Source organism: Metopolophium dirhodum, chromosome 8, assembly GCF_019925205.1.
Source record: "Metopolophium dirhodum isolate CAU chromosome 8, ASM1992520v1, whole genome shotgun sequence".
NCBI lineage: Eukaryota > Metazoa > Arthropoda > Insecta > Hemiptera > Aphididae > Metopolophium > Metopolophium dirhodum.
The window spans coordinates 34,564,495-34,579,571 of record NC_083567.1 but is presented as its reverse complement, the minus strand read 5'-3'; the positions used below and the strand labels follow the sequence as shown (position 1 = coordinate 34,579,571).

The window sequence follows — 15,077 nt, the reverse complement described above, 5'->3', positions numbered from 1 at the left end:
TGGAAAAGCGTACAATTAATATCAATCAGCGATTAGAGCACAATAATATATGATCAATAAATATCAAAACGGTTTTTATATTTTCAATATAACCAATAATATTGTTTAATGTGTATGAACGGATTAAGGTCAACGCCTATACAGTTCCGGGACAGATTTTGTCTGGAATCCGCGTAGGAAAAATGTACTACGGTTCTCTGCGCATCTACAGTTACTTGTCGTTTATGGATCATATATTGTTATATAAACTAGGACTTGGGAATATTATTTCACTGACAAATGCGTACATAGTTACTTGCCTAAAATATATGACCGACCGCCATAATAATACGATTTATAATTATTTAACATACACATTGACCACACAAATCACTCACTACAATATTAATATCATGCCCATATGGACCTACACCTAAAGCAGTCACCGTCACGGAGAATTAAAAATCGAAAAATCGAAATTTAAATCTCAAGTCGACGTTACCGTCATAATCGTTTCAATTCAAGGGACGGCGCGTACGCAGTCCCAGCTACCAAAAATTCTGCGCCCGAGGTATCCACATTAGGGATACTCGCAGGGGTCAACCTATCCCAAAGTGCAATGGACAAGCCTCGCCCTGAAGGAACCGCCCAATTGATCACGGTTGACCTCCACGCCAGGTAAGTATGCTCGTCGGCCGCTTCGGGTGTGCTTATAAGTGGTATGCGGCTTACCCGGGGTGCCGTGAGTCGGATACCGAGTAAGGCTCGGCGACGGCGTTCGGTCCCGTAGCGACCCGGGTGTGGCCGTCGCGGGACGTCGACAAGACGACAGAAACGTCTACGCGTCCATAGCGACCGCAATTCCCTGTTTATCCTGTCCAGTAATCGGTCGGCTGGACGTGCCCATTCGGCTGACCGATGGCACTTCCGTGGACAGCGCCATCTGTGGCACACAATATTGTCACTAACGTTTCCGCCGGACGGCACTCTTGCCGTTCCAAATGTCCACACTCGTCGTCTCGACGCGCCTTTGCAAAAGCCTACGAAATAGAATTTTTTGCCGTGTTGGGTTATAACTAAACTACCAACAAGAGTCTCCAAAGTACCTATGCTTTCGAGTTATACGAATAACGAGCACTGATTAAACATTTCTTACCATTTATATTATAGCTTTCTCATTAGGCATGTAGTATTTTTGCAATCTAAACATTTATTTGAAATTTAAAATTTCTCGGCTTTTGGGCCATCGTGACGTAGAAGGTTTACACGTAATTAGTACCTAACATCAAATATAGTGATTTGCCATCTACAAAATATAGAGATTGCAACAATTTACAGTGACCAATAAATTAATAAATATTAAGGTAGCAGGTAGTTATGTGTGTAGATATAGATATGTGAATAAATGGGATTTTTGACCGCCTAGAATTAAAACATCTATCTCAAAATCTGGTTCAGTTAACTATTTTCAGCTATTATAATGTCCTGTACTGAGAACTAAGATTTAAGAAGTTTTTCTAAAAAAAATAATATTACTTTTAACTAAATTATTAGTTATTATTTTGATATTATCTTTTTACTTGGTATATTTTTCAATTTGGGACACATTTTATAGGGCCTTAGCTCCTTCCTCAGCTAATGTGCCCTTAAAATATCCACCAAATTTTACATATGCGCATAAGAACATCTCATGACAGTCATACTGTTTCTTTTTTCTTGTCAGACTCAATCAGACACAATCAACGATTATTGATATAAATATGTAAATATGTAATAATACCTATCTTGCAACAGTTTAATTCTTTTTATAGTATACTGCATTTTTAGTAAATTTTTAATACATTGCAATCACTAATTTTACTTTATTGTCTATATCAAGAGGACGTCCCACCCGCATGTGTTGTCTCCGTATTACACAACAAATGTGCGTTCGCCTGTTCCAATTATGTGCTGTTAGTTTTGATATTAGAGTGAATTGAACCTATTATCAAACTTTTAGGTAACAACATTATCCGTGTTCTCTCGTTGGTTTTTTATTTTTAAGTGAATTATGAGCATTTTCAAATATTAATGTTTAAAATTCTCATGCCATAAATGATCTTACTTAAAAATTAAAATATCGTAAAAAACCAACGAGAGCACATAGACAATGTTATTACTTAAAAGATTGATAGTAAAAATTGACAGCACCATATTGAAATTAGCAAACCAAAATATTTAACACGTGATCTAATATAACTATATTGCTGGAGCATTAAAAAAAAGCATAAATTACAATAATAATAACCAACACAATGTTAGTATTTAAAGCAAATAGTAAAAATGTAAGACTGGTATAAGTATTATTATTTATGTATTCATAAGTTAGAATGCCAATTTCAATCACTTTAGAGTTTAAATTAGGATAGATTACTTGCTAAGTCAAGAATATAATCTTTGTATAGTCAATTATTTTTGGAAAATGGGGAACCTACTATACCCTGTTAAAAATAAGATACACATAGACGGCCAAGGGCAAAACCGGTTTTTTTTATGTAAATCTAAGTGCTTTTTATTTTGAACAGGGTATAGAAAGTTAATTTGGGTATAAAGGTATAAATAGAAACCTAGATTTATCATTACCATTTTTATTTTGAAAAATAAAATTACACTTAAATACATATTCAATTTTGTGTAACAATAGCAGTTCATAAACCAAAAGAAAAATACATACTTATAGATATTTTACATTTTAAGTATTATTTACTATTAGTATTTATAATTAATGCTATTAGTTATATTCAATAACTATACAATTTGATAAAAAAAAAAAAAATGGTTAAAATATGTTTTAACTAGTATAAGCTTTAATTAAAGAATATAAGTTAAAATAATACAGGACATGTTGTATTGTTGTTTAATATTTTAACCTAGATATATAAAAATATAATTATATAACTAAAACTGAAACTAAAATCACCTTTAATCATTAAAGTATAAAACAATGGTTAGCTACAACATGAGGGATTATAGATTTATCAAAACTAATTAGTGGGTAAGCACTAAACAAATGTGAAATGGTATACAAATGGAATAAATAATATTTTTGGTTAATTAATCTATACATGAATCAATAGTTTATCACATATTTCCTTATTAGAGGTAGAACAACATACATACATAAAAAAATTAATTGATACTCAGATAATACAATTAGTTGCTTATCAAACTTAACTTATAATGAATTGAACAATATTTATATTTATCAACATTATTTTCTGTTATATTAAGTTATACTTCTAAAAAATATATTATTTTAGTTATAAAAAAATATCATTATATTACATAATTACATACAAGAAATAAGAGATTTGTAAAAGAACTTGGTTAAATGTTATTCTCATTTAAATAACTTCTATAGTGTCAATTGGTAACCATTTAGAACTTTCAAGTGCATCCCATAAATTGTAATCTTGTGTGACAAGGTCTTTGTTTAATGCATCTACGTCAATTGATTTTTTGTAATCTGCAACATTTTTAATTTATAAAAAAATATACAAAAATGATCTTTATGTTTTTAAAAAACTTATTTTTAAGTCTAAAATGTATTTAGTTATATTTTGATGAAATTTAATAACATACCAACTAGATTTAAATTTCCATTTGTTTTAATAACGGGAGTTTCAATAGCTGGTTCTGGCTTAAGTACATTATTCTGAATTTCGGGTTGGTTCCATAATGAGTATCGATGCCAATAGTTGGTTTCAAAATACTGTCCATAATCTTGACTAGCCTTATACCCTTGAGAGTCATTTGAAGCACTAAAATAATAGATCAATAATTATTTACTAAAATATAATTACCTAGTCTATAACAATATTTAATACTAAACCAATAATATTTTATATTATAATTTTAATTATAATAAAATTATACCTAATACATATATATTTTTAAATAATCTACTCTAACCTTAGACATAAAATACTAAATTATTTTATACGATAATATATGTATTTTAATTAATTAATATTATATTTTATAAAATAAGGAAATTAATAAAATAAAATATTTGTAGCACAACATAGCATTTTTTATTATTGAATATTATTTTAGTTATAATAGTTTTCAGTTAAATAAGTAAATAAAGTAATATAATTAAAACATAAATACTTTAGTACCAGTAGGCAAATAATTTGTATGAGCTAAGGATTATTTTAAGGACATATTTGCATGTAATCAAAATTGTTTATTGTATAATATACAGTATAGATTATAATTAGGTATTCTTTAATAATAAACATAAAAATGAACAAAGGAATATCAACATATTAATTCCATGATATTCCATGACCCAGTATTAAGATTACCAACAAGATATTAAGATTTTAACAATCAAAATTATATAAATAAGTAATAACCATTTCAGCTAAAGATAATCTTTTTTTCTATCCCAAAACATTTAATATTTGCATAATATTAACAGTTACAATAACACCTTTTGAATCTAATTTTTTAGCTACCTCCGATATAGATAAAGATTTAGTTATAAAGATACTATTATTATCGTTTGTTTTCTCTCTCTGACAACACGTACAACATTGACAAGACTCATTCGCATAAAATAATTTTTTTTTGTTTTCGAGTAATCTTAGAGTAAAATCACTCATTACAAAAATGTTTGAAGATACGACATAAAGATTTGTCCAAATATTGTCTCAAAACAATTTATAATTTAATAATAAATATCCATTTAAATTTATTTTTATTTTTAAAGTAAAATAATAATAAAATATGTCAAAACTTCAAAGATATTATCATTAGGGCCCAGATTTATATGCTTTAAAAACCTCAGAAATATGCACTATAAAATATGCATTTATGCTCTTATTATATAGAAATATACCCTATAAAATAAAAATTATGCAAAAAAATCAATTAAAAAAAGTCTTTTATTTTCATTATTTTTTATATTACGTTAACATATAACTACTATTTTCCAGTTGATAAATGTTGGATGACTGTGAAACGTTTTTTGCCATTACATTTTAAACAGAACAAAACTAAGCCATCTGTAGAAAAAATACCTTTATATTCGGCAACAAATTTGTTTAGCCTACTAGACATAGATGCCCTGATTTTCGGCATTTTAAATATAAATAAATAAAATCGAATGAATGTCGAGCGCACTCAGATCACGAAAAACATGAAGAAACAATCACGACTAATGTATGATTCACTAAAACCTACTCAACAACAAATTACTACTTGTACCGATAGGTCTCAGATAAGATAAGAAAATGACTTAGGGGCCATATTACAATCATTAAACTAAGATTAAACCACCGAATTCGGCCGGTAAAATCAGTGGATTAGGCGTAACCGAGGTTTAAACTATGATTGTAAAACAGGCCCTTAGTCAAATTACATAGACTATAAATAAAACTATAAATATGTTATTTTAATTAAAATAAACAAAATATTAGCTAGTATAGGTATACTATTATAATTTATTATGATAGTATATTCTGTCAGTAACAAAATAACTGTAATCAGTGGATACCGTAAATTTATTTACTATTAATTTTTGAAGTTTTATACATAACAAAAATCAATAAAAGTACTTTTAAAATTTAAAATATTAAATTTTTTAACGTGATTATTTTAGAAGCTTTAAGTATTATCACATTCATTATCAGGAGTTTTTTTAATACGACATATGAAGATGAATATTTAAAAATTTATTTTGAGCTATAGTTACATTTTGATTTTGAGAAATATCTTTATGCCAAATTAAAGGAGTGTAATCAAATCTAAATCAAAGTAATAAGAAGTAATATCAAATTAGACTATAAATGAACTGGCTTTGTCAAAAAGTTTACATATGTTTTAATAGTCCTAATTTTATGTATGATTTATTTATAATATTATAATGAATTAAACAAGTTTTGAATAAAAAAAACATCTAGGTAAAACTATTTAACAATATTCTGGAATACAAAAACAATTGATTTTGGGCATTTTGGTCCTTATTGATAAATTTTAAGAACTTCTGTAAAAGTTAAATTATAAAGCATAGCTTCCTTTTCATAATTAAAAAATCATATTAAAAATTAAGTTATTACATGTATAATATATTCATTAAAAATATTGTAACTATTCTATTAAAAAGAAAAAAAAATAGTCAATAGATTAATTTTGCAATTTTATGGGTTCACATTTAATAATAATAAATTGAGACAATTATTTGTAATATTAGTATTCAATAATAATACTGTTATATGTTTTTAAAATGTTTTGTGAATTAATTAAAAAATAACAAAACAATTAAATCATCTTACACAACAATATGGCGTTCTGATTTTGGTATGACACTGCTAACCTTTATAGGTTTGGAACCAAGACCCGGAAAACCATTCATATTGTTAAGACAGTGTTTTTGTTCTTCTTCACTGCTAAAACGAATAAATCCATATCCTTTACTGTAACCGGCACTATCTAAGACCACTGAAAAGTTATAACTATATATTAATCCACTATTATAGTAAACCTGGTATTATTTTTAATGACAATGAACATATTATATTAAATTGTTAAGTAGTACCTTTAGCTGTACGTATAGATTGATAGCGGCATGCAAATGTTTTATATAGCTGATAGTCATCTACATCTGAGCTAAGTTCACCCAACCATACAGAAAAATCTTTATCACTCGTAGTAATTTTTCCAGGATTTCCAGCGTGATTGAGTTTAAATCTTACAGGCTGCAAATAATTATACAAAATTATTTAAGTAATAAATTCTTAAACATATACCCAAGCTTTATTAAAAAAAATAATAAAGGTTTCTATGAATTGTTTAATAAAAAGTTATGTTTATTATTTAAAATTTTAATAATAACAATAACTTATTTTTAATTCATCTTATAAACATTATACAAAAATGTAATGTATAATTTATAGTAAGAGAACAATATAACAAACATAATAATAAATAATTATAAACTTAGTAAACTATACTGGCAATAATTTTTTTAATAAAATAACTTGTTTGAATTTTTTATTGTGTAATCATATCAATGAATGTTATTTTTAAATATATTACTTTGCTCATTGATAGTAAGCTTGTGTTAAAGTCATATTTAGTATTTAGTATTATAATTAAAATACTTAATGTGAACAGCATTATGCGTACAGCAAACATTTATTATGCAAAATGATTACGTTATTATTGGTTGGATAGACAAACTAGCAGTAGCAGTGATTGTAACAAATTATTATTTTGTCGGCAGAATTAAAATATTATTTATCATAACAAAACAGGAGAATCATTATCCTAGAAGCTGCGGCTTGCTACCTATACTGTGAAAAATTTTTTTTTTTAGTGGCCTCTAAAATGGATATTATGACATTAGTAATATATAATATGATGATTGTGTATTATATTTATACATTTTATTTCATATACTGTCATCTGTATAGATGAATAAATATTATATTATACATTAATGAATTACATGTAAGCCCGTGCTCCATGTTTCTTTTGATTTTAACAAATAAAATTTTTAAATTTACTGGTAGTCAATAGATAATAAAATAACTGTCCTATTTGGTTTAGTGACCCAGTGTGAATATGAATAGGAAAATTAAAAACTAAAATGACTTACTGGATTAGTACCAGGTATATATTTTCCATTGAGTTTATGCATAATAGATACTGGATCATAGAAGTCAACAAATGCATAACCAGCGGTTTCGCCAGTATTTTTATTACGCATCAACTTGACATTCTTAGGATATTCTCCCATCTTTTGAAATGCACCTGTGATGAAGCTCTCTGTCATATAAGGTTCTAGCTAGAATAATAATACTTCATTGTTAACGAATACAAATTATAAATTATTTCACATACGCTTCCCATCCACAAGCTTGTAACATTTTGTCCGGCAGTTGATACTTGTGGCTGTTGGACGGCTGGTACATTTGGACTTATAAATGTCGTGGCTGTTTGCGTCGGTGGAGGAACGTTGTAAGCAGGTGGTTGGTTATAATTATTGTACATTTGATAGTAATTAGATGGATATTGCTGATATTGTTGATTATATTGTGAATACTGAGGAGTGTACTGATTTGGATACATTTTGAAAGAACTTGGGATTATAATAATTGTACAAACAAAAGAACAGTTTACAGTAAAGTTAGATGAATATTATAACTATTTTCCAAACACAACTGAAATGTGCGAGTATAATGTAATGGATTCAATAACGTAAGACCACGACACGGACATACGGTGAAAACTGAAAGATAATATAATATCATTAGTCGTGGACTTTGTTAACTACTGATAAGAATAGTAGAACAACTGAACGAGATAAGTTTTCTTAATGCTACATTTGTCGGCAATTTGTCGCGTCGCAACTCGCAGCAATGCGGCTTTGTGATGGAAATCGCATTATTGCCTAAATACAACCCCTTAAAAATGGTTCGCTTTCAAACGGCCTTAAGGGGGCTGGAGCGTAATGCATTCTAAGGAGTAATAACTAGACATTTTATGTTTCAGTTCACATGGGTCTTGTGAATGTGTTGAACAGTAAATGAACATTAGTGTGTGTAATTCGTAGTACCGATCACGTTGTATAAAGGCATCATAGGCATTATTTAGGCATCGTGTCATTTTACCTACGCGCATGCACATTTCACTACATATACTTACTTTATAAAATTAAGAACATTTATTCTCAAAAAATACTGCCATTGACTTCAATCACTACCAGTGTCGCAATTAGCGGGGGTGCTGGGGGTGCACCGCACCCCCCAAAAGGGCCCCATTATCATATTTAGGGGGCTTAACCTATAATACTCAGTACCTATAGGCCATTTGGTCAATTGATAAATCGTATGTTCTTTTACAGAAATCTTTGTGATCTGCAACGTAGGTATCTATTCTGGTTTTCTATTTCAGTTGCTGTTCGCATGCCATACTTAACTATAGAAACTAGACCAACGTTTATAGACATTCTAATGCATTCTCCCGCCAGTGCCCCTAGACGGCCTAGACACAGTGCTGGGGAAGTTATATTTCTTTGATAATTAAATTACAATACGAATTATAAGTTAGGTATTATGTTGGTAGGTACTTGTTCAAAACCGTTTACCAGGATTTAAATAAAAAAGGGAGGTCAATTGAAAAAAAAAATGGAAGTGACTGCTGAACAGTAGGTTACAAGTGGGTGACTGTTATGGATAGTGTTAAATTTGAACTCAATGATATAATATATCATTGTATACGAAAACCGATTCTAAGTGGAGACCATTTGTCAGCCTAGGATATTATATACTATATTTATATTGATATTATTAAATATTATTTATACCGGTCAAGTTGAATTATTATTATTTGTTTATTATCATATTTGTATATAATTATAATATATTTAAGACGTTTACCCACGAATAATATTTTTAAAATAGGTATATATAGTACAAGTTACAACAAACCAAGAACGATATGGCAAAAATTAATTGCCGGAAATCATTAGTTTTTAACTGATATCGACGGGAAAGTCAGAATTTGGCGGTCAGACTTATTTTAAAGTTATATAGATAATTTAAATTTTTGGTATTTTCATATATACCCGTCGTAGTCATTCGCACTCGATCGAACAATTAAAATCAAAATCATCCTTCGACTTGTTATGTAAAACTACCATGGGTGGGTGTCAGAATTATTTTTGCAATATCATTTTTAAATCGTTGATTTACCTAGGTTAAAAAAAAATTTAATTTATTATACTTAAGCTCGGTAAACTTTAAGCGTTGTACGGGTGCGTAAAACACCGGAAATCGTGAACTTCGTAAGGCTATACCATAAAAACTAATGATTTCCAGCAATTAATTTTTGCATCATATAGTTCATAACAGCATCATAACAGGTTGCAACATATAGGTTTCCGAAAAAAAAAAATTGAAAATTTTGCGTTGGCGCTATAAACTTGATTATACCTAACACTAAATTAATGCTTGGATTTTCTTCAACAGTATCTTTTCTGATAGGAAAGTGAATCTGGTTGGTACTTTGGGGGATCAAAAGTAAAAATGTCTCAGTAGTTTTCAAAAGCGCCGTGAAAAATAAAAGAAAAATTAAGGAAAAACGAGAATTTTTAAGCAAAATCTGTTTTTGAGGAAATAGTTTTTGGTTTTTGGTGTAACTCTAAAACAAATGAACGTAGGTATATACATGACATTTTTACTGGTTGTTTATATTTGCATTTTCTATACACGATAAAATTTTAAAAATATTTTGATTTGTTTTGAACTGTTTAGGAACATTTTTAGTTTCCAATTTTATTAGTATTTTTTTCTATAGATATCAATAAAACTTTATTTGTTGGGTAAAAAAGCTTGAAAATTTAATACAAGGCTCTATTGTTATACTATATTGTTACAATCAAAAATATCAAAAAGCCTTAGTCACAGTTTTTATTTATAAGCATTTAAAGTTCAAATCTTGACAAAATACGGAAAAATCACGAAAATTAGCAAGTTATTTTGAGTTGAAAATTCATAAAAATTTTTCTTTTTATATCTAAGATTTTAAAATGTAGTACAAGATTATCCATAAGATTGTCTACCTTTATCATAAAAAAATGTAAAATAGCTGGCTGACTGACCGTTTTCGCTCAGAATCGTTTTTCTTACACAATGATATCATACCATTGAATTCAAATTTAACACCATCCATTACAGTGACCCACTTGTAACCTACTGTACAGCAGAGCGACATCCACTTACCCACATTTTTACTTTTTTAATTTAAATCCCGGTAGTCGAGTTTTGGACAAGTACCTATATATAGGTAACTTATAATAATTTATATTGTAATTTAATTAGGTAACAGAAAAATATAACTTCTCAAACACTGTGTCTAGAGAAACTGGCGGGATATAATGCATTCGAATATAATAGAATGTCTTTAAACTCGCGGATCAGTTTTGCGTAGTTAAATTTGGCATGCAAACTATAACTGAAATAGAAAACTATATGAATAGGTACATTGCTGATCACAAATAAATTTCTGTAGAAGTACATACGATTTATCAGTAGACCGTATATAGGTACTGCGGTACTGAGTATAATACATGAGTTTTATGGATTTATCATGGTAAATAATATATTTTATAATACCTATGGCAGTCTTCAATTGTCGGCAACGATTAACAATTCTAATGATTTCAGTGAACAAAAAAAATAATAAGCCATCAATGTAGACGGACAGTTCGTTAAGCAGCATATATTATAATGTAAGTTTTAACACAAAATCGCACATTTCGTTATGATCAGGTATTCGGGTTATTTTCATAAAATATTTCGATACTTTCAAGTTTCAGTTCGGAGCGAGATGTAGATGGATGATTGGATGAAGATGGCTGTTTCTTCGGCGCGACACTCTTCAGGTATAGGTTTCACCGGAAGAGTCGATGTATACGCGTAAGTTTGTTTATTACTATTTTACATTTACTTTTTAGACTTACCTAAATTAAATATTCATTGGCACGGACAATCCGTTAACTGGATGACGTAGAAGCATTTATAAGTGTAATCCCAAAAGCACAATGCATAAAATACGCGAGAACGAATAACAGCCAAAAGGCCGACTTCGTTTCACCGCGACAAGTTTATACGTGCATTTTTGCATATACTGTACGCCGGGTATATCACCTTTGGTTTGTGCGAAGTATTTAAAACAATATAATGTCTTTGATCTTTATATTTTATATACATATTATTGTTTCGAACGCGCGTTGTTCTACATCTGTCCATTTCCACCGTATTCCCTGTTTTAACAAATTAGTGAGAGGTGCTATGGTATCCGCGTAATTATCTACAAACTGGTTGTACCAGTTGCACACGCCCAAAAATTTACGTACGTCCCTAACCTTTTTGGGAACCGGAAAATTGTCAATGCATACCAATTTTTCCGGTTGTTTTTGTATGCCCTCCGAGTCTACAATGTGCCCTAAAAATGAAATTTCGCGAAGACCGATTTTTCATTTTTTTTTGTAGGTTGGGGGTCTGTGAACGGGTGCCGATTGGTGATTGGACGGAAAAAGCATTGAGCATATTATACCTATAGATTATAATAATATATTCCGAGCGCGATCGTCGTACGAATTCACACAACAAATACAATTTCATATATAGGTATTTAATATACATTATTGCCTTATTATTATTATTATTATTTAGTTCTTCGTGATTTAAATGCATTGTTTTAAAAATAATATAACGTGTATTTACGATACTTTGTTACTTTCACTACATAATATTATATAAACTGGGTATATAACATGTGAAGTATGTAGGTATAATATAATATTATACAGTGGCGAAACCACGAGGGGCGGTTGTAACCATCCCACCCATACATGTTTGATTTTTTTTTTTTAATTCTACGTAAAACATAGTATACCTATTTGTATATAATTTGTATAAGTAGCGATTTTAAATATGTACAAAGTTGTTACGTATGTAATGTACCTACATATATATATATATAAAATATTTAATATGAGACTAAATTTTATTCAATATTATGCATTATTTATAAATAAAAGGAATACGTAATTTAAATATTTGAGCACACATCGTTTCCGCCAACAACTAAACTTTTGTTTCCGTTAAAACTAAAAAAGTTTGGTTTTCGTTTCCACCAAAATAATGAGTGGTGACAATCCAAACGTATTGACATTTTTTTATTTTTTTTCAATAGGTATATGGGCAAATTTGTGTTCTAAAATTCTGGAATGTTGTACATTTAATAATGAATAATAAATAAACTCAGTTTCCTATGGAGATAAATAATTATTATAACTTTTATAAAGTTAACGAATTGCTTTTAAATATAATTTAATTGATAATATTTACTTAAGTAAAATAATATACATTTCAAAATATAAAATTTGGAAATACAGTACTCCCTCGTTAACACGAACTCGGTTAACACAAATTATTGTATAACGCGAACCGGTTTTTCAGTCCAGAGAAAGGCTCTATACTATAAGATAGGGGTTTTTTTATTTCCTCGGTTTATACGAATTATTTCGGTTAACACGAAACTCGAACAAATTTTAGGTACCATATTGTCGTTTTGTTGATTAACACGAACAGAAAAATGTCAATCTGTACATATGTATCTAATTGTTTTAAGAAAGCCTGGAACATTGAAAACGACGCCAACTTAACCCCCGAAATACACATTAAGGATGTAATTGAGGACGATTGGAATAAATTGTTAGCTGTAACTTCTGATGAAAATGCTCAAACTTTTTCAAGTTTTATACAAATGGATAATGATCTCGATATCTGCGATGAAAATGCTGGAGAAGATGGAGAAGATGAAAACCCCGAAATCTCAGATCAAGAAATTGAACCTACTGAACCTCCAGTAGATAAACCCTCTCGGGCTGATGTGTTGGCAGCCTTTGATACCCTCGTAAAATTTTCCCAAACCAGTGCAGAGTTAAATTGCAAATTTGATGACCAGTTGAACAGCATCAGAAAACAGTGCTTAGAAAACTATGAAGTTACATTCACCCAGAAACCTATCACTGACTTTTTTAAACCGACGTGAGTTTTAAATTAATTTTTTTTTGAAAAAATGTATTAAAAATATTTCTTTATATATGTAATGTAGCGTAGTAATTAATTAATTAAAAATATTTCAAATATTTGTTTATATGTAGTATGTACCAAAGAAATGTAAATTTTTATTTTGAAGATTACTTAATAAAAAAAATGTATTTGAGTGTAAAATAACGTATTAGATTTAACCTTCTCTGATAACACGAACAAATTCGTGTTAAACCTATCGGTTTACACAAATTTTTTTAACACGAACAGGTTATTTTGTGGTCCCGTCGTGTTCGTGTTAACGAGGGAGTACTGTAATACCTACGTTTTGACTTATAGAATCCTTGTTGGCAGTAGGTACATTAACATAGGAAATAGTGCGTTTTACTGTAATGAATGGAAATAGTATAGGTACCTTTTGAAAAAAACATCGACAATAGCTCATTTTGTTCTAACTTTGATAATCATGGTCTAACACAGGCAATAGTACGTTTTGAAGAATGTTTAAATTCTTTAATTTACAAAGATTCATTGGAAATAGTACGGTTTGGTCTAACTGCTATTTATTGTTATGATAATTTAATAATCATTTTTTCATTTGTTTTGTGACACCGACGATTCCCCGCTATGTTTACAGTTTAATTTGATATTAAACTCAATTTCTCTAAAAATGCCAATAGTAAGTAAGTTTTGGATTATCATCCCTCAATTTATTATAGTTTGAATTTTGAGAACCTGCACTATAGTCATAATTCTGATTTTTGTTATTATTATTTTATATGGTATATACAATAATTTCCATTTTTCTTTAAATTTGTTTTTGTTATTCCTCTGTTTTTTAATTAATTTTTATATTACTCTTACTTAATTACTTTTCAGTTAGAAATTCGTAAAAGTTTTTCTTTTCATAGGTAACATTGGACATTTTAATAGAAGATTCCCCACTAGTTTTGTCCACCGTTAACAAAAAAAATAAGGTTACCGGAAAGTTACATTAATTTTTTATGAGCGTTTGAATTTAACATTTTTACGATATTTGATATTTAGCTGTAACAATTGATGAATTTCCCCCATTAATCGATTTTTGATATTTTGATATAATTCAAAAATGTATAGCTGTGACACTTGCAATTTGCACCAAATTATCACTATTTTTATAAATTTTTCTTTTCATAGCTAATATAGAAATGTTAACAGCGGATTTCCCACAAGTTTTTTTTACATATAATAAAAAAAGTGTAACGCTATTTATAGCCATGGTGTGGTTTTAAGAAATTCAGAATTTTTAAAAAACCATTCATTATTAAATTTATTTTTATTATTTAACTTCCTATATGCGCCTATATCCAATATTACTATGTTTATCAATTTAGTACTTGAACAGTATAACATATGAATACGATTTTAATAAATAATAATATTATTGAATATAAATAAAAAGAACCTAGATACAATCTATAAAAAATATGGTTGCCACGGGTGTACCTA

General features: G+C 28.9%; 1 protein-coding gene and 1 non-coding gene across 2 annotated transcripts; both read right to left on the bottom strand.

Annotated features, from left to right (window-relative positions):
* Window positions 1–501: 501 nt before the first annotated feature.
* On the bottom strand, window positions 502–665 carry LOC132951513 (U1 spliceosomal RNA). Its single transcript, XR_009665341.1, has one exon. It is a non-coding gene; the product is annotated as a U1 spliceosomal RNA (small nuclear RNA).
* Window positions 666–2,647: 1,982 nt separating this feature from the next.
* On the bottom strand, window positions 2,648–8,264 carry LOC132950348 (tRNA selenocysteine 1-associated protein 1-like). The gene is made up of 6 exons (XM_061021764.1): window positions 7,870–8,264; window positions 7,625–7,813; window positions 6,563–6,722; window positions 6,300–6,465; window positions 3,601–3,779; window positions 2,648–3,484 (listed from the first exon to the last, which is right to left on the bottom strand). Exons 1-6 carry the CDS (start codon window positions 8,095–8,097, stop codon window positions 3,363–3,365), a joined length of 1,044 nt encoding a protein of 347 aa, XP_060877747.1. The 5' UTR covers window positions 8,098–8,264; the 3' UTR covers window positions 2,648–3,362.
* Between the last annotated feature and the right edge of the window lie 6,813 nt (window positions 8,265–15,077).

What these genes read in the sequence shown, in the direction of transcription:
- LOC132950348 (XM_061021764.1), bottom strand. Translation starts at nt 8,097, where the DNA reads ATGTATCCAAATCAGTACACTCCTCAGTATTCACAATATAATCAACAA. An exon ending in ATATACCTGGTACTAATCCA is followed by an intron (nt 6,723 to 7,624) that starts GTAAGTCATTTT and finishes AATTATTTGCAG; the next exon opens with CCTGTAAGATTTAAACTCAA. An exon ending in TGGAAATTTAAATCTAGTTG is followed by an intron (nt 3,485 to 3,600) that starts GTATGTTATTAA and finishes AAAATGTTGCAG; the next exon opens with ATTACAAAAAATCAATTGAC.